This window comes from Poromitra crassiceps (genome assembly GCF_964638095.1).
Source record: "Poromitra crassiceps genome assembly, chromosome: 11".
Taxonomy (NCBI): domain Eukaryota; kingdom Metazoa; phylum Chordata; class Actinopteri; order Beryciformes; family Melamphaidae; genus Poromitra; species Poromitra crassiceps.
The window spans coordinates 51,211,428-51,232,745 of record NC_139643.1 but is presented as its reverse complement, the minus strand read 5'-3'; the positions used below and the strand labels follow the sequence as shown (position 1 = coordinate 51,232,745).

Below are 21,318 nucleotides of genomic sequence, written 5' to 3'. Positions count from 1 at the left end.
GGAGGTAGTGCTTACAGCTATGTTAGCGTCAGTGGGCTCGCGGCCCTGGAGGTAGTGCTTACAGCTATGTTAGCATCAGTGGGCTCGCGGCCCTGGAGGTAGTGCTTACAGCTATGTTAGCGTCAGTGGGCTAGCGGGCCCTGGAGGTAGTGCTTACAGCTATGTTAGCATCAGTGGGCTCGTGGCCCTGGAGGTAGTGCTTACAGCTATGTTAGCATCAGTGGGCTCGCGGCCCTGGAGGTAGTGCTTACAGCTATGTTAGCGTCAGTGGGCTCGCGGCCCTGGAGGTAGTGCTTACAGCTATGTTAGCATCAGTGGGCTCGCGGCCCTGGAGGTAGTGCTTACAGCTATGTTAGCATCAGTGGGCTCGCGGCCCTGGAAGTAGTGCTTACAGCTATGTTAGCGTCAGTGGGCTCGCGGCCCTGGAGGTAGTGCTTACAGCTATGTTAGCGTCAGTGGGCTCGCGGCCCTGGAGGTAGTGCTTACAGCTATGTTAGCATCAGTGGGCTAGCGGGCCCTGGAGGTAGTGCTTACAGCTATGTTAGCGTCAGTGGGCTAGCGGGCCCTGGAGGTAGTGCTTACAGCTATGTTAGCGTCAGTGGGCTAGCGGGCCCTGGAGGTAGTGCTTACAGCTATGTTAGCATCAGTGGGCTCGTGGCCCTGGAGGTAGTGCTTACAGCTATGTTAGCATCAGTGGGCTCGCGGCCCTGGAGGTAGTGCTTACAGCTATGTTAGCATCAGTGGGCTCGCGGCCCTGGAGGTAGTGCTCGGTGAAGAAGGCGCTGAGCTGGGGCTGGATGCGGCTCAGCGGCTGGGCATTCCCGTGGAGTAACAGCACCATGTCCACCATGGAGAAGCTCTGACACACCAGGGACAGCAGGTCACCAAAGAAGCCTGCCAGAGACCCACAGCACAGTCAGGGGTTGAGAAATATGGATTTGAGCAGGTCAATTAACTACTGTAGGGCTGGGTTAAAAAACAATCTATATATCGATATTGAATAGATATTCATTTGAAGGGACTAATATCGATTCATAAATCCCAATATCGATATTTTAATGTAATTGCTTTTCCCGTGGATGCTTGAAGCTTGAATCCTGTTAGTGGTTTGGTTTTTATTCGTGCAACGAGATCTCATAAACATCTGTAAACATTCATGTTTTTAATAACGCAGCAGGGCAGAAGGTTCCTTGTACAACAGCATTAGTTCTTTGATCATCTCTTTCATATCCAAGCAAAAATAGTTATAACTGAAATATTGATATTGAATCAGAGAATCAGTGGCAATACCCTGCCCTAAAATGAACAGACATTTTTGTCTGTTAATTAACAGACATTTTTGTCTGTTAATTTTCCCTTTCATAAAAATCTGATATCAGCCAGTCACTGTAGTCCACCTCTGATACAGTGGAAGTCTGAAGTTTACATACACTTAGGTCATTAAAACCACTGCACAGATTTCATGTTCCCAAACAAGTTTGACAAGGACATTTACTTTGTGCATGGCAAGTAATTTTCCCAACAATTGTTTACAGACAGATTATTTCACTTATAATTCACTATATCACACTGACTTCCATTGGTCAGATGTTTACATACACCAGACTGTGGCTTTGAACAGAAAATGATGTCGCAGCTTTAGAAGCTTCTGATTAATTGACAACATTTGAATGATGTAACCTGCCAAACATGTGTGACTCACCCACCGCGTCCCCGGAGCCTGGCGTGAACAGGTTGCTGGTCTGGGACAGCCTCTGGATGAACTGGGCGATGCTCTCTCCGGTGCCCTGCTGGGCCCCCAGAGAGCCCATCATGGTGGACAGCACGCCCTGGACGATGCCGGTGAACAGCTCCGGGCTCAGAGAGTCTCCGGCCTGAGGAGGGGGAGGGGCCTGAGGGCCAGTGGTCTGAGGGGGGGTCGGAGTGCCCGGAGCGGCAGGGGGCTGCTGGCCGGGGTCGCCATCAACAAACACATTTTATGAGTCAATTCAAACAAATTCAACAATGTTGTATCATTGTGTGGTCTGTGTTCGCTTGCTTGCTAAACAACAGGGGCCGGTTGCACCAACTGGTCTTAACTACGCCTGGTCGTAACTCCTACGTCGGTCTTAAGCCCATGGCACACCAAACGAACATTCTCAAACAAACACGAACAAGGACAAATGTTCGTTTGGTGTGCCATAGCTGTCTGTCCTTGTCTGTTCGTGTTTGGCGATGTTCGGCGATGTTCTGTCATGTTTGCCAGGATTCGACTTGTTCAATCCGGCGTTGTTCGCTGTTCGCTGTTGTCTGGTAACTTCCCATGTTTTCAGTCGCGTATCCATGGAAACGGGGCTCACGCATGCGCGCCTAATGCATGCGGTTGTCTGGTCAGTTTGGTCAGAGGCAGAGCCTCCTCTAAACTAACGTTACACGCGACGCAGCAAACATACGTTTCTCTGCCAACCATGTGCCATCACACTGGGCATCAACAACACTAGCGGGAGACTTCTCCCATGCACTCCCGCAAATAAGTAATGTTATGCGCAGCAAGGTTACATAATGAGGGAGAGAGAGAACATCCATGACGGCTAACAGCAATGCGCGTCCATGTGAATTGCTGGGGAATGCCCCCCGATTGGCCCAAAAATGTGCCTCGCGACCTGCTTGGAGCATCACTGTGCCATATGGCCACTACTGTATGTGCGTCACTACACCCTCCCTCCTCCCACCCTCCCTCCTCCCATCCTCCCTCCTCCTGTGGAAGCTCCGGGGGAAAATGGCGGCGATTGAGTGCCAGGCAGTCTGAATGAAATTGAATGTTAACGTTCCCAATTCTATGTATTAAATTCTAAAAAACGACCCTCAACATTTGGGAAGGCTAAGCCACACAACTAGTTTGTTATAATCGAACGTCATGCTTCGAAGGCGACTTTATGACGATGAGGACCGTGAGGACTCAATCACAGCAGGTCTCCGCTGATAGACTACCACGGAGATCTCTTACAGGCACAGGCACTTTACGCCTCCTCCTGAGAGGAGAGTTACGCCTGGGCTTAGTGAAAATAAGGTTTAAGCCCTCTTGGTGCAACCGGCGTAGCTGTTAGGTCGTAAAGTTATGACCGACTTAGCTTATACCCAGTCTTAAGCCCTGTTGGTGCAACTGGCCCCTGACTTGTACTCGTTCTGCATGTTCCAGTGTTTGTCCTGCAGAGGCATTTTTGGCGGAATGAAAAGTGCCAAATTGAAGGAAAAAAACTATAAACTAAAAAGCAAACACTGCTTCCCATTATTTGACTTTGGTGCAATGCATGCATCCAACCAGCAGAGGGCATAATAAAGCAACTCTTTTTATAAGGATTTTACAAAACGTCTATGGGGAAAATGAATGGGGAATGAAATCCCTTAGGCCCCATGCATGCCGAACCCAGAAGAGGGCGTGGCTTTGACACTCTGGACCCATACTTTGATTCTGTCAAATGTTCATGTTCATTTCAGGCAAAACTGCTCCTTCATTCTAAATCCTGACATTTACAAAGAACAACTCTGCACCTACAGGTTGGAATTGAAGAGACAATATTTGTTCTCAGACCTCATCAACAACACTGTCGATAGGCTGATGATCCCCCAAGTGAAAGTAGCCCCTGAACAACTCTTCACTCAATCATGTCAATGACTTTTCCTCCTTTTTTACTCAAAAGATTCAGCAGATGAGACAGGAAGTGAGACAGGAAGTCAGCACATCCATTTCAAGTCACATCTCTGAGCCACCTTTGTATTTACAAACCCATTACAGACACTCACCGGTGTGAAGTGTGACATGCCCTGGAAGAAGCCTGGCATCCCAGGCACTGTCACAGTGATGGACGGTGCGGCTCCAGAGCCTGGGGCACCTGGCCCCGCCGCTCCCCCCAGCAGAGAGCCCAGGAGCTGGGCTAGGTTTCCCTCAGGAGCCCCCTCCGCCGGCTGGCCCACGGAGGTGGTGTTGGTGGTGGGGGTGGAGGTCTGTCCGGAGGTGTTGGCGGAGGGAGGGGGAGGAGGGGTGGTGGAAAAGGAGGAAGAGTCAGACGAAGAGGAGGTGGAGAAGGAGAAGGAGTGGGAATGCGTGGAAGAGGAGGTGGATGTGGGATCACCTGGGGAGATTGGACAACCAGGACAAAGTCAGCCGTGTCATGTTTGATTTAGGCCTGGTGGATGTGGAGTGGACCAAAAATAATATCTTGCTATTTCTAACAGGCAGTTAGAAACAGTGATGCACGATATACAGTATATGTATGTATAAGTATATCTCGGTATTTTCTACGAAGTCGGCCAAATGTTCTGTTGTAACTAGTCAAAGTCACATGTAGTGCTGGACGATATGGACAAAATCAAAATCACAATATTTTTGATCAAATACCTCAATATCGATGATGCTTTCACAAAATATTTACACGAGGGGTGCTCGATTATGGCAAAAATCATAATAATCATAATTTTTGAATGATTTGATGAGATCACGATTATTTCACGCGATTACTCACTTGACTTTTGCATTATAGAACTTGAAAAAACAATTGAACTGAAAAACAAAGAAATAAATCAAAAGAAAAGTAGAAATGTAGATAAACAGGCTAACTAGAATAAATAATGTAAAAAAATAATTGTTTTATCTCGAGTATCTTGTTTTCATAATTGTGGTAAGCCAAAATTGTAATTGAGTTCAAATTCAATTAATTGCACAGCCCTAATTTACACAACGAGATTTTGGATATAATGACTAAGTGGGTAAAGGCAAATAATAGAACAGCCAGAACAGTTAGAAAATGACATCACTTTATATAAGCCTTTAAAACCAGGAAAAGACGACACTTAAGCCATATCATCAAAAATCTGAGAAGATATCTGTGGTCTCATATCACAATATCAATATAATATCGATATGTTGCCAGGCCATAGTTTGATTGAAACTAATGTGACATTTGAGAAACAAATGTGAAGGACGCATGAAGTTGGGCTGAAGTTGGGCCGCTCACCTGGCTGTGCTGCACCCGGCATCAGCAGTTGTCCCACCAGACCACTGATCATCTGGGTGAGAGGGGAAGGAGCCAGCGGTGTGCCCTGCTCAAGGTGGGAGAGAGCATGCACATCAGAAGGTTATGGCATTACCTACATGAACAACAACATTATGAAAAGGACAAACTCATCCGAGTAGCCCGCGCATCACTACTAGCCTCTCTCTAGATTTCCTCTTGCCTTACCTGTCCCGGCTGCAGCCCTGCTGTAGGGGGCGCTGTGGCCCTCAGGTTAATGGTGGTTCCCCTGGTTCCTACGGGCTGAGGGATGCGGGGGGAGAAGGCGGGCCTGGTGATGAGCACCCTGGCGTGGGCGGGGTGAGGCGCCTGTGGGGGCTCGGGTGTGGAGGCGGGGCTGGGGGAGGCTCCCAGCAGGCCTCTGGCTGTGGCTTGGTGGGAGATCTCGTGGAGGATGGCCTGCATGATGGGCTGCATGAACTCAGGAGGAACTCCGTGCGAGTGGCCAGGTGGAGCTCCTGGACATGGAGGAAATGCATTCTTACACAGAGAGATCTTGGAAAAAGGACGGCAGTAGAATGTTAGAGAAGCAGGCCCGTGACCAGAATGATGATGTTATATATTATGGGGTACATCACAGATGAGACGCTTGACCATCACCATTTCACAAGCTCTCCATCCAAATCATATTATTTACGATTTGAAATGACATTTTTTAAATTGACGTTTACCTTGTAGTAAGCCAATACCATCACTAGAAAGATTTGTGGCTAAGGGATTAACATAATTCTGCCCAGTTATACTTTGTTGTCATAGGAATTTTATTGATTACATTATATCCTCGTTGTTTTGAATCATGATGAAGCCCATATTGCAGATTGAATCATATCAAGAGATAAACCTATCATCTCATAGCTAGGGGTTAAAGGAGATGACATCACTGGTCCACAGCTTAACTCAAATCAACTCTCAGTAACTGTCAAACTAAATGTCTACAAAACTGTTTACAGTTTTGGGATATGTGTGAAATCATATGCAAAACAAATCAGCATTGTGAGGTTCTCCTTCAAGGTGATGATGACTGTTGCTGAATGTGTTGAGGGATGTTTGATCACAGAGATTAACAGACTCACCAGGCTGTCCTGCACCTGCAGCGTGTGTCTGTCCTGCAGCTTGAGACCCAACGGCTGCTTCATCTGTTCACCACAGAGACACACGTTCATCACACAGGAAACTGACTGACTGACCACAGAGACACATGTTCATCACACAGGAAACTGACTGACTGACCACAGACACACACGTTCATCACACAGGAAACTGACTGACTGACCACAGAGACACACGTTCATCACACAGGAAACTGACTGACTGACCACAGACACACACGTTCATCACACAGGAAACTGACTGACTGACCACAGAGACACACGTTCATCACACAGGAAACTGACTGACTGACCACAGACACACATGTTCAACACACAGGAAACTGACTGACTGACCACAGAGACACACGTTCAACACACAGGAAACTGACTGACTGACCACAGAGACACACGTTCATCACACAGGAAACTGACTGACTGACCACAGAGACACACGTTCATCACACAGCGTGAGCAGCAAATTTAGCTGTGTGACACGAAATTCGCCAAGTTCGCTCGAGTTGACATTTTTTAACTTGGGCAAATAATTCGCTCAGTCAAACTCGAGCGAGTAACACGATTTTGGCTCTGGGTGTGAAGGCAACATTAGGCGAACTCTCTTGACAAACTATGGGACGCCCTCTCCACTCTACCGCAAGAATTGGACACAGTCATCACCATGACAACTGATAGACTCCATGCTCTCACACGACGGTTTTGGCGTTTCAAATTTTACGAGGCAACGATAACAGGCTGACTGTCCTGAACAGACCATGAGAATGAAATCAACGTAAAGTGGACTTTTTTGTTTGCATGCAAAAGGCATTCATGGGTTTAATACCTTATTATCTCAATGAAATGTAGTAGGTTTACTGAAACGAATGTATAGATATGACACAAAAACGCAATGTATTATTTTGGCAGGTAAACAATATGTATGCTATTGGATGTGCAGAGTCAGATTTTGTGCAATTTGAATATATGAATAAACTTGATAAACAAGCGGACATGGCTCTGTGCAGCAGCAGGGGGAAACTCGTCATGTAAAGTCACGTGCTTCAGAGCGAGTGGAGGTCAGGGAAACACACCTCCGTCCAGGTTCATCTGCATCATGACCACGGGCTCCATGGTTTGGTGGGTGATCCTGATCACTCGTGGTCCTCCCTGTCCCGGCTGCTGATTGGTTCCGTTAGGCTGAAGAGGCGGTGCCTGGCCCTGACCCTGCTGACCTGATTGGCCGGGGGGCTGGGAGGGCAGGGCTTGCCCTTCGGCTGCTGGTCTCCCATTAGATGTCATAGTCACTGTAGTCCCTAGGTTTATCTGTAGGGGGGAAAACTCAGATTTGCTTACAGGTCCAATACCATGACAATTACAAATCTCTTGGATTTATTTCACAAAGGGCATGTAAATATAAAGTTATGAGTAACAAGAACTGTGTGTTGTGGAAATTTGTCTAATGCCCTTTAAGAAATTCTGCACATCTACATCTACTTTCCAGAGCAAAGTAACTTTACGTGTGTGTTGAATTTAAGTAGCTGCCCAGAAAACAGACAGGATTACGACCGAATAACATTAGATTCATGTGTTGAACGTAACATTACGTGAATTATACTGTGCGAAACAGAGATAGTCTGGCCATGTAGCTTAATGGAGCGACTTACAGTTGAACACTTGTGACTTGTAACATTGACTTGTGTTGACTACAGCTTAAAAACACTGAAATGAGTGGAACCATTACTTTTGATGGATCAGGCACTGACAGACTCAGAGGTAAGTAACACGCTAGATACATCGGCATGCTAAACGAAGCCAGCCTGAAAGAACTGGTGGAGCACAGAGACGGAGCGTCTGAAGCAGCTCTAACAAATGAAAGCAACCATCAGAACACAGAAAAACCACCTACTGGAATGGGCATGTGTGGCAGCAGGACGGGGGGGTTTAGGTGGGCCATGGGGCGGAGCAGGTGGAGGTGGCGCGGTGGAGGCGTGGTCAGGTTACAGCGAAGCTCGCCCAGGACCACCAAGCTGTTGCCAAGGAGACGCAGGGCATCGCCCACCTGGTTGAGCACGCGCTGGTCCTCCTCTCTCTCCTGGGTCTGCAAGCGACAACACACGCTGTGGATTCTCACACAACTCCTGGCAATCCAGAGAGTCAGACTGAGTTCATAATAAGCGGCTCGACGCTACGCCTGCACAATAATGCAAAAAATAAATAAAAATAAATAAATCATATTACGATTATACCGAGAGATATTGTGATACGATTTTAGTGGGAATATCAATTGTTTGTATTTCATTTTCACTGAAGAAAAAAACATATATCAATGTGATGTGATTTTTACTGGGTGGGGTCTGTACCAAACAAGCATGTTTCCCTTGCGTCCCGGGACCTTCTTGCTGTGAGGCAACAGTGCTAACAACCACTGATCCACAGTGCTCGCTGGCAGCAGCTGACGGAGCAACCCGGAAAAGAGGATCTCTTTTCTCGTTCAGAAATCGCAAAAAAAACACATCATAGGCATGTCTTACGGAGTTGGTGAGATAGAATGTGAAAGATAACGTTTATGTAGCAATTATAAATAGGAAATTATTTTCTTAATTTGTCCAGTACCGATAAGGGAACTTATTGATCCTCCGGTATTTACAAATTCGGCCCCGGGACCCGTTTGATACCGGGGTTCAATACCCACCCACCCCTACTTGATACTGATGAAGTGCAGTTCTCTGCCTCACACACACACAGTGCCACTTCTACCTAGAGCTGTGCATCTTCACTGATCTCACGATTCCATTATACAAGTCTACGATTCGATTCGATTATACGATGCATCTTAAATCGATGCATCACTTTTTCCGCAATACATGATTTATTTTTTCTCACTTTCTTTTTTCTCACTGTGTGGCTACTTTTAAAATAAAAGTGCATTTGGAATTGCATTGTATTATGATCCATAATTAAAATAAACAACTGCATGTACTTACATTCTATTTTATTTGATTATAAAAAAAAAAAAAAAAAAAAAAAAAAAAACGTTTTTTGATATTTGTTAATCGATTCAGAATCGTCCTATTAAGCATCGTGATGCATCTCTGAATCGATTATTTTCGGCAGCTCTACTTCTACCCATCCTTACGTTGTTGTTGTAGTCTGCTGAGGTGGCTGCGCCCAGAATGGAATGGGTCCTCTCAATGAAGGGACGCATCCTCTCCTCCACCCTCCTCACCTCAGAGAGAACCTCCACCAACTCTGCAGGGCTCGGGTGACTGACCACACACACACACACACACACACACACACACACACACACACACACACACAGAATGGGATGAGCTCACCTCTAGAAACTGCAGTGTGGCAGACTGAATGTTAGGAAATCAAGTAAAACACAGGTAATAACCAGGATTAAGATTTACTTACGGTTACTGAATTTTTGTTCACTTGCTATTTTGTTCAATTTAAGCACGGCAATTCAAAATGTATGCAATTAATAATTAATCATAATAAATAAATACATTAATATTCTTATTAATAATACATTATTAATACTAATTCATAATTGAGCTGCTGACACATCTTTCCGTAGTTGTTGGCCTTTAAAAGGAGAATTCTGTTTTTTTTTACAACCTGGACCTTATTTCCAGCTTTAAATATGATTTTTAAGTCACCCTGAGAAGTTTGGTTTGATTAGCATCATCAGCACAAACCATCATCAGTTTTGATTGCGAGCTAAAAACGAGGAATACAGGTTATGTGTTAGAAAGATTAACGAGGGAAGTAGAAGATGAAAGGGAAGTCATTGTGCTGTGACTTACTTTGCAGCAGAGTGGGGTGGTCCCTCCGTTTGGGTGGAGGAGGTGGAGGAGTTTGGAGCAGTGGGGGGGCTGGTGTCCATGGGCTGTGATGCTGCACCTCCCACAGCCGAGGAAGAGGAAGAGGAGGAGGAGGAGGAGGAAGAGGAGGGCACAGGGGGAGAGGACGACTCTGGCTCCACCTGAGAGCTGCCGTCACTGGACGGACCCTACAACCCACGACCACAGCACTTTACACACGAATAAACATACATTGTTGGGTAAGTGATATGAAGTTTAAAGCAGCTATGAGGAACTTTCATTTTGGGTTATTTTAGCGGCTCCTGTGGACAAAAGCGGTAGTGTTCTCACGGAACGAAGAACTGCATTTCCTGAACACCGAGTCTCCTGTCTTCACCGGGCTGTCGGAGCGGCTTCTCCGAGTCAGCGAGTTGTATTTACTGCAGAAGGTTAACGCTATTGGTTCATTTGTCTTTCGTCTACAGCCGCATCATTTGTCTTTCGTCACATCTTGACACACGTGACGTGTCAAGATGGCGGATGGAGCACAGGAGAGGTGCAGACGCCACGCTGAGAGCAAAGCATGACAAAGCCAAGAGAAACAAAAGGGTGGAACTTGAGAAGTGACACAGAGGAAGACAAAGACGAAAAAGCAAAAATGCCCGCAAAAACTAAATCCGGAGTCGAAGGAGAGCTGGAGGAGATCAAAAAATCTCTTCACAACCTGTCGGAGGAGCTTAGCGTGGTTGCTAAACAGCAAGCTACGCTGCTTACCCTCATGGAGGAAGTTAAGCAACTAAAGACGCTGGTGAAGGAAAAAGATGCGAGAATTGATGGTCTGGAGCGAAGAATGGAAGAACTGGAGCAATATACAAGAATGGAGGACGTGATTGTAACAGGCCTGGAAACGAGGCATCGCTCATATGCCTCAATGGCTGGAGAAAAGGGATCCGCCGGGGAATCCCGGCCCGAAGAGCTGGAAACGTTGGAACGGCAAGTAATAAAGTTCTTTGAATCAAAAAATATAACGATACAGAGTACCAATGTTGCGGCTTGCCATACGCTCCCAAGGAGGGACAGAAACACAAAACCTGCCATAATCATTCGTTTTGTAAATCGGAAGGACAAGACTGAGCTGATGAAGCAGGGCAAGAAGCTGAAGCACACAGGAGTGTACATGAACGAGCACCTCACCAAGAAGAATTCAGACATCGCCTGGCATGCACGTCTGCTAAGGAAAGAAAACAAGATTCAAGGAACGTGGACGCGCAACTGTAAAGTGATGATAAGGCTAAATGGATCGCCGGAGGAGGCCAAAATCATCACGATACGAGAGCTCAAGGACTTGGACCCATACAGATGAGTTATGCCAGTGTTGATGTAGCCTACGGACAATTATTTTTCTTTCCCCTTTTGGACAAATTGCTTTTTTTGTCTGTTTTTTCTTTTTCTTTTTTCTTCTTTTTCCTATTATCAAGATCGGATTATTGGACGATGGATACATGTTTGGTATGGATTGTCCAGACGAGCGGACTGGTCTTATCTTGGACACGGATCAGCGCACCAGCAGAGAACCTGCAGGCGGTCTGGTCTACCGGGTTACCGTCCGTGGTGATGCCTGCAGAGCTGGCTGGAAATGAGGAATCTGACGGGTAAATAAAACATTGACTATAATGACTGAAAATGATGCCAACCTATTGTTTCCGTTTGGAAACGAGTCAGACGACGATGAAGAGGATTTTGCTGATGCGGCTGTAGGCAGCACGCACGAGAACTCTATAAATGGGTATGATGACGAGCACCAGAACGAGTATAAAATGTATGATATAGCAAATGACATTGACCCTGAAAGCCATTTCTACAGTAATATAAATATAAAATGTGAGTACTATACAGAGGAGGGTTTCAATAATCATATAAAAATGGATGGTGCCTTATCATTAATTCATTTTAACACAAGAAGTCTATACACAAAACTAAAGGACATGAAGGATTATTTGAGTAAGTTTAAAAAATTTAATGTAATTGCAATATCTGAAACTTGGTTGGACGAGGAAAAAGTTAATGATATGCAACTAGATGGATATGAGTTGTTCACTACCAATCGAGAAGGTAAAGGAGGTGGTGTGGCCTTATATATTGACACTGCTTTTAGATGCAGTAAGGTGAAATCTATGTCAAAAACTATAGAAAACATTTTGGAATGCGTAACGATTGAAATAAAACTTGAAAAAATATCAAACATAATTATTAGTTGTGTATATAGAACACCAGGAACTTCTGTGAACACTTTTAATGAACAGTTAGCAAGCATATGGGATAAAGTGAGTGATAATAAAGTCAAGATATTGTGTGGCGATACCAATGTAAATCTTTTGAATTTACATGGGGACAGAAACACAACAGACTTCATTAACACAATGTACAGCCATAATCTATTTCCAGTCATAACAAAACCTAGTAGAATCACAACAGATACTGCCACGCTGATTGATCATATATTTACAAATAAGATTGAATTAAATATCGAAGCAGGACTACTTTTACATGACATAAGTGACCATCTTCCTGTATTTGCAGTTTTCCAGAATGTCTTTAAAACAAAGACGGAAAAAAAGATAAATACATGCAATTTCACTAGACATAGAACACCTGAAGCCATTGCTGCCCTTGAGCTGGACTTGAGTACTAAAAACTGGAATGAGGTATATGTAATTAGCGATCCCAACCAAGCATATGAAGTGTTTTTGACCACATTAAGGATGGCCTATGATAAACACTGCCCACTAAGAAAACACACCAGACAGCACCTCCTAGTGGACAAACCTTGGATCACAAAGGGGATAGAAATTGCATGCAAAAAGAAGAATGTCCTATATAGAAGATTCTTAAAATTAAGAACCAAGGAAGCTGAAAATAAATATAAGATATATAAAAATAAATTAACAAGTATTATGAGATCAAACAAAAAAGATTACTATCATAAATTATTGGAGCAAAATAAAAGTAACACCCAGGGTATGTGGAAAGTGTTAAATAACATAATAAAAAATGGTGCTGGAAAAGTAGAGATACCAAACTATTTTGTTAAAGATAATAATAAAATTATAAATAAAACTATAGATATAGCAAATGAATTCAATAACTTTTTTGTCAATGTTGGTAACAACCTAGCAAATGAGATTGTGGAGCAGAGTGATGGGGCTGGAACGTGGAAAATTGGAGACACCATGCAAAACAATCTACACTCCATTTTTGTTAGTAGGGTTGAGGAACAGGAAATTATTGATATCGTGAAAAAATGCAAAAACAAAAAGTCCACTGACTGGATGGGTTTTGACATGAAATTAGTAAAAGATATTATACAATATATTGTAAAACCACTGACTTATGTATGTAATCAATCCTTCCAAACAGGTATATTCCCAAACAGCATGAAAACAGCTAAAGTAATTCCAATTTATAAAAATGGAGATCGACACTTATTCACAAATTACAGACCCATTTCTCTACTTCCACAGTTCTCAAAAATTCTAGAGAAATTATTTGTCCACCGACTGGACGATTTCATTGGAAAAAACAATCTATTGTGTAACCAACAGTATGGCTTCAGAGCAAATCGGTCCACCTCCATGGCAGTGATGAAACTGACAGAACAGATCTCCACTGCCATTGATAATAAGCAATATACAGCTGGTGTGTTCATAGACCTTAAAAAGGCTTTCGACACGATTCATCATGAAACATTACTGACAAAACTGGAATATTATGGTATTAGAGGGGTAGCACATTCCTGGTTAAAAAGTTATCTTGAAGATAGATATCAACATGTACAAATTAACAATGATAAATCGGATATGCAGAAAGTAAAATGTGGAGTTCCTCAAGGATCAGTTTTGGGTCCCAAACTTTTTATTTTATACATTAATGACATCTGTAATGTGTCAAACCTTTTGAACTATGTTTTGTTCGCGGATGACACAAACTTATTCTGCCATGGGGAAAATCTGGAAGAGCTTCTGAAGACAATGGAAAGAGAATTGAACAAACTTAAGGCTTGGTTTGATGTAAACAAATTATCTTTGAATATAAGTAAAACAAAACTCATGATATTTGGAAACAAAAAAATAGAGAATGAAGTCACACTGAGGATAAACAACATCAAAATTGAAAGAGTATATGAATATAAATTTCTGGGAGTGTTAATTGACCATAAATTAAGTTGGAAATCTCACATAAATCTTGTCAAAAGAAAAATGTCTAAAACCATTGCTATACTTTACAGATCAAAAGACATCTTGAACCAAAACTCATTATACCTACTATATTGTTCCCTTATAGTCCCATATATGGCATACTGTGTGGAGATATGGGGAAACACTTACAAAACCAACATTGAGCCAATTTTTATCTTGCAAAAAAGAGTTATACGAATAATCAAAAGAGCAGAGTACCGTGAGCCTACCAATGCCTTATTTATAAACTTAAACACACTAAAATTCTGGGATATAGTTAAGCTTCAAACCTTGTTAATAATGTTCAAGGCTAAACATAATTTACTTCCAGAATGTCTTCAGACGCTGTTTGAGATTAAAAATACCCAGTATGATCTTAGAAGCACTGGCAATTTTGAAACAACACGGGCAAGATTAAACACTAAACAACACTGTGTGTCTGTGAAAGGGGTAGGCTTGTGGAATTCCTGTGAGGGGGACTTGACGATGTGTGGTTCGATCAGTGCATTCAAAAGATTGTTTAAAAACAAGACGATAAGTAGGTATAGAGAGCTAGACTAATCATGTATTATTGTCATTATTTGTGGATCAGACTAATCATGTATTATTGTCATTATTTGTGGATTATGAAGCAGACTAATCATGTATTATTGTCATTATTTGTGGATTATGAAGCAGACTAATCATGTATTATAGTCATAATTATGGATCATGAAGCAGATTAATCATGTATTATTGTTATTATTTGTGGATTATGAAGCAGACTAATCATGTATTATTGTTATTATTTGTGGATTATGAAGCAGACTAATCATGTATTATTGTCATTATTTGTGGATTATGAAGCAGACTAATCATGTATTATTGTCATTATTTGTGGATTATGAAGCAGACTAATCATGTATTATTGTCATTATTTGTGGATTATGAAGCAGACTAATCATGTATTATTGTCATTATTTGTGGATTATGAAGCAGACTAATCATGTATTATTGTCATTATTTGTGGATTATGAAGCAGACTAATCATGTATTATTGTCATTATTTGTGGATTATGAAGCAGACTAATCATGTATTATTGTTATTATTTGTGGATTATGAAGCAGACTAATCATGTATTATTGTCATTATTTGTGGATTATGAAGCAGACTAATCATGTATTATTGTCATTATTTGTGGATTATGAAGCAGACTAATCATGTATTATTGTTATTATTTGTGGATTATGAAGCAGACTAATCATGTATTATTGTCATTATTTGTGGATTATGAAGCAGACTAATCATGTATTATTGTCATTATTTGTGGATTATGAAGCAGACTAATCATGTATTATAGTCATAATTATGGATCATGAAGCAGATTAATCATGTATTATTGTTATTATTTATGGATCATGAAGCAGGAAAAAAATATGGAAAAAAAATAAAATAAAATAAAATAAATAAATACATAAATAAATAAACAAAGACAATTAAAAAGAAAAAAAAAAAAAAAAAAGTAAAAAATAAATAAATAAATAAATAAATCATGTACAACTATTAAATATGCATTATAAAGTATGAGCAGGAAGCATGTTCTTTTTTGTTTTTCTCCTTTTTTGTTTTCTTTTCTTATAAAGATTCACACTTGTTTTTCTTTCTTTGTCATGTGCTGTATGTGAATAGGGTGGGCAAAATAAGCTTTTAGCTTCAGCCCATACCTTTTTTTGGTCAAGATCCATGTAAAATGTGTTATGTCTATTGTTTTGATTATATGAAAAAGAGGTATTGTACATGGTGTTTGGATGACCAAAAATAAAAAATCTGCAATCAATTTACCGGCCGGAACAAAAATGACAACCAGTTTCACACAGAGTCACATGACATCACACAGACATGAACACAGGAAGTCCCGCTGTACACTGGTCGTGCACAGGCATTTAGAAAACCAATCTAGAAATCACTGATCTCCTTGCATTTGTAGGTACTGTAAGAATTGAGGCATTAGTATGACATTTTGAATGTTTCATAACCAGTTAAAAGTTCCTCGTAGCTGCTTTAAGAAATACACTGAGTTCTGGCCAGATACACCAAAATCATCTGTGTCCCCAGTAGATCATCTCCTCTGCTGCACCATGCTAACACTTTAGCTGACTTTATGCTAAAAAGTTTTTAGCATACACTGTTTGAGTAAAAGTAGCCTCCATGCTAACACTTTAGCATACATGATGTTGAGTGAAAGTAGGCTCCATGCTAACACTTAGCATAGACTATGTTGAGTGAAAGTAGCCACAATGCTAACACTTACCATAGAGTATGTTGAGTGAAAGTAGCCTCAATGCTAACACTTACCATAGACTATGTTGAGTGTCACGCCAACAATCTACCAAGGACAGATATTTCAGATGTCTATGTTCTCATTACTTCACAACGAAAGCTGACCGTCACCAGCAGGCCTATCTCCCAAAACCTTCAATGAAGCAGAAAACGTACCTCCAGCCTCTGGATCAAAGACCGCATATCTCTCAGCAAGTTCTCAGCCAACTGCAGCCTCATCCTCGGCTCGCTCTGCAGGGATTGGTCCAAGTTTATTTGCACATCCACCAAGCCATTGCTCTACAATGAGAAACAGCTTCCATTAAGTTACTGGATGACAGAGCCAAGTGCCAAGGTGGCAACCATATGAGCCAAGTTGGCAACCATATGAGCCAAGGTGGCAACCATATGAGCCAAGGTGGCAACCATATGAGCCAAGGTGGCAACCATATGAGCCAAGGTGGCAACCATATGAGCCAAGGTGGCAACCATATGAGCCAAGGTGGCAACCATATGAGCCAAGTTCAGAATGGTTCACTCCCTCACTATTCCCCACGTAGCGTTTATCATATAGTCAGTTAACTATATGTAGTGAACCATATGTAGTGTTGATCATATAGTGAACTATATGTGGTGTTTATCATATAGTGAACTATATGTAGTGTTTATCATATAGTGAACTATATGTAGTGTTGATCATATAGTGAACTATATGTAGTGTTGATCATATAGTGAACTATATGTAGTGTTGATCATATAGTGAACTATATGTAGTGTTTATAGTGAACTATATGTAGTGTTTATCATATAGTGAACTATATGTAGTGTTTATCATATAGTGAACTATATGTAGTGTTGATCATATAGTGAACTATATGATCAACACTACATATAGTTCACTATATGTAGTGTTGATCATATAGTGAACTACCGGTATATGTAGTGTTGATCATATAGTGAACTATATGTAGTGTTTATAGTGAACTATATGTAGTGTTTATCATATAGTGAACTATATGTAGTGTTTATCATATAGTGAACTATATGTAGTGTTTGTTGATCATATAGTCAGTGAACTATATGTAGTGTTGATCATATAGTGAACTATATGTAGTGTTTATCATATAGTGAACTATATGTAGTGTTTATCATAGTGAACTATATGTAGTGTTTATCATATAGTGAACTATATGTAGTGTTGATCATATAGTGAAGTATATGTAGTGTTGTGTAGTGTTGGTATATGGGCGGAAATGTAGGTTACATTCGCAGCGAATGAATGTGAATGATTCACTGTTCAGTAGCAACTGCAGTGCATTGTGGGTATATAGTGGACTACTGTAAATAGTAGGGGTGTCACGATACACTCAGTTCACGATACGATACGTATCACGATACTGGGTTCACGATAACGATACGATACGATACGATTTTAACAATATTTTTTTAAACTTGAATAATGACAATATATGACTGGAAAAGTAGTATTTTATTTGAAATGCACAAATACAAAACATGCTGTTGTGGGAAATTGTTATTACAATAACAACTAGAAAAAACATGAGATTGGAGATAAGGCTTATCTTGAAATAGAATGAGTTACACCGTCACTTAGATTTACTTTGAACTAAAAGGTTTCTCAGCAGTATAAATTCTCATGCATCTTCAGTTTTTCTTCAAACTCAAACAACAAGACTTTTCTTAATCTATTTTTTATGCATCTTCAGTTTTTCCTGTCAAGTAAACAGTTTTGCCAGAAACTCAATTGAATGGTTTCTCTCCTGTATAACTTCTCATGTGTCTCTTCAGAGAATTGTTCAACTGAACTACTTTCCACACATTGAACTTCAACAAACAAAGACGTTTCTTAGTCTATTTTTTGGAGAATTTTTTTTTTTTTTTTTGAATGCCTGGGTCAGAAGCTGCAGCGAGTACTTCTTGTGCTGCGCACTTCTAGCCCCTCCATTCACCCAGGCAGGGAAGAGTAAAATGACCGAGGCGAGGGTAAACGAATGTCACCGAGCAGTGACTAGTTTGTCTGACATGCCAGCTAAAGTAAAATGTCAAAGTTGCATGTTGTCATTCTAACCACTAGTTCTGTTTCATTCATTCCCACTATATATTTTCTATAGGGAGATGACAAAGATGCTCAACCCTAAATACAAACCCCCAAACAAAGCCAGTTTAACAGACACTGATCCCTGCTTGGTATGGGATTGAAAAGAGCAATCTGATCTCAGAGCTGAATAAGAATACATAATTATAATGATAATAATATAAAAGAAAATTAATGTTAATAAACCCGTTTGTACTCTTTTTTTTTTCCCTTGCCCAATGAGAATCGATAAGAGAATCGATAAGGAATCGGATCGATAAGCAGAATCGAAAATGGAATCGGAATCGCTAAAATCTTATCAATTCCCATCCCTACACACTATAGTCCAGTGTTTGTGTAACAGGGAGCGGTTATATCCTGACAGTAAGGAGCCTTACTTACCCCAGTGCTGCTGCTGACCCTGGTATTCCTTCCTGCTTCACTCACTCCTGCCATCATCTGCTGAACTGACATCTGAAACACACATCCCAATCATCACTAACTAGGTCTGGATTTTTATCCGCAAACACAGTCACTTTTGGTGCGCAAGCCTGCTGTTTTGGTCCCATCACTGATATACTGAAATACAATTAGATTATTTCAACATAAATAAATCATTAGCACATTCATTTTGACACATTCGTATAATTACCATAAACGAACAAGCAATACTACTATATTGTTTAAGACCACTTTAAACTGAACATGTTACAGGGTTGCCCATGACGGTGTCCATTCCGTCCGTTTAATTTTCATTCTCCATTGAGGACATTTGTGAACAATAGTGTGCACGTTTTCTGAAACATAGAAGTTGCAACTTTTTTTCACTGATGGACATGAATTTACACTAGGCCTGCACGATATGAGGAAAATCTGCGATGTGCGATAACATTGTTCAATATAGCGATGACGATACGACTTGCGATAAATAAACAAATATTAAAGTATGCATATTAGCTATACAGTTCCTATGTCTTTCTGCTTTAATAATGCTAACATAGACCCCAAACATAGCCTGTGCCCACTGAATAAATAAATGAAATACACACTGACTCTAGCTGAAACTACACACAGCGTGTTTGGGCTTTGGCAGAGGGGCGGAGTGCACTGTTGCAAGGGAAAGGTGTACGCTGGATTTACAACACAAGACAAAATGATCAGATGCTGAGTGGGAATGCATGACGCATGTAAATAAAACCACTTTTGTTATTCATTGCGTTTCAGGCAGTCTTTGCGACGTGTTCATTGCGCATGTTCATATTGCGATGACGATGAAAATACTTATTTTGAGGTAGAAAGCCAAGCCTTTGGCTCCCTATGCAGTCAAAGATGTGGAAGCAACAGGGTTTATGGGAAATGTAGTCTTAAATTTGAGAAACCATAGCAATGACAACACTACTGGTGTGAGATAGAGGCTACCAATAATCTTGACGATGTTCTCACTGATTTTCTGCAATCATACCAAGGTGTGGAAGTTAATCTAACACTGACTGGTATATTGATGGTTAAAGAACAATACACATAGCACATTGAATATATTCCCATTAAAATTTAGTTTTCAAGTGCAACACCTAGGGATGTCAACGGTTAACCGTTAATCGATTAACCGTCGCTAACGTCGTTGTTCGGTTATTGCTGTCGGTCTATCAGTTAATATTAAAAAAAAAAAAAAAAAAAAAAAATTTTTTTTTTTTTTTTTTTGGTCTATTTACTCAATGAGCTCATGCCCAAACAAGGCGTGTCTATTTAGATGCTGAAATGTTAATGCTTTTTGTGTTAGAAATTCTAACACAAAAAGAATTTGTGTTGAAATGTTGATGCTTTTTGTTAATGCTTGTTAATGCTTTTTGTGTTAGAAATTCTAACACAAAAAGCATTAACATTTCAGCATCTAAATAGACACGCCTTGTTTGGGCATGAGTTCATTGAGTAAATAGACACAAAAAAAAAAAAAAAACATTTTTTTTTTTTTTTATTAAAAAATTATGAATTAACCGATAGGTTAATCGATTATTAGCGTCGGTTAATCGAAAGTGAAATTAACCGAAAATTGACATCCCTAGCAACACCTGTATCTGCTGAGGATCCATAATGTTGACAGGGAGGTTGAAGGTGCCCAGCATCACATAGCTGTTTCCGTTGCGGTCGTGCGGCGCCCCCTGGGAGGCGGTGGAGGTGTGACTGGTGCTGGGTCCACCGTCTGGCCCCCCGCTGGACACTCCTCCACCCCCCGAGCCAGACATGCTGGTCTGGGGCGGGGCTCTCTCCACCAGGTGGATCACCTTGCCGTCCACATCTGAGGGAGAAGAGAAAGGGTGGATGAGGAGAGACAGAATGAGCATGAGGAGGGTCAAGGGCCCGGACACCAAACACACATCAGAGAAGGATACAAATTACTAAAATGTGACTAAAACTAATAAGCATTTAGTCTAAAGCCTAAGACTAAAACTAAATCTAAAATAGCTGCCAAAATTAACACTGATGGGAGAGTATACAGACGGCCAGACAATGATCGGTGGCCCAGTGTGTCTGGCACTCTGCCCTGTTACTCACTGTACTCTGTCAGTGTTCTGTCATCCTGCAGCACTCTGCCCTGTTACTCACTGTACTCTGTCAGTGTTCTGTCATCCTGCAGCACTCTGCCCTGTTACTCACTGTACTCTGTCAGTGTTCTGTCATCCTGCAGCACTCTGCCCTGTTACTCACTGTACTCTGTCAGTGTTCTGTCATCCTGCAGCACT

At 41.4% G+C, this 21,318-nt stretch overlaps 1 protein-coding gene across 2 annotated transcripts in view; it reads right to left on the bottom strand.

Moving 5' to 3' along the window:
* Nucleotides 1-21,318, bottom strand: part of bag6l (BCL2 associated athanogene 6, like) — a 33,486-nt gene that overhangs the window by 10,186 nt on the left and 1,982 nt on the right. The window contains exons 4-16 of one of the 2 annotated variants that reach the window (XM_083645750.1): nt 20,647-20,873; nt 18,980-19,051; nt 16,660-16,782; nt 9,952-10,157; nt 9,273-9,402; nt 8,043-8,234; nt 7,228-7,459; nt 6,125-6,187; nt 5,220-5,509; nt 4,995-5,079; nt 3,784-4,112; nt 1,703-1,946; nt 725-894 (exon numbers count right to left, since the gene is read on the bottom strand). In XM_083645750.1, the coding sequence (XP_083501876.1) occupies nt 725-894; nt 1,703-1,946; nt 3,784-4,112; nt 4,995-5,079; nt 5,220-5,509; nt 6,125-6,187; nt 7,228-7,459; nt 8,043-8,234; nt 9,273-9,402; nt 9,952-10,157; nt 16,660-16,782; nt 18,980-19,051; nt 20,647-20,873 (2,363 nt within the window). The remainder of the gene's footprint in view (nt 1-724; nt 895-1,702; nt 1,947-3,783; nt 4,113-4,994; nt 5,080-5,219; nt 5,510-6,124; nt 6,188-7,227; nt 7,460-8,042; nt 8,235-9,272; nt 9,403-9,951; nt 10,158-16,659; nt 16,783-18,979; nt 19,052-20,646; nt 20,874-21,318) is intronic. The other variant, XM_083645751.1, reaches the window with a different exon arrangement.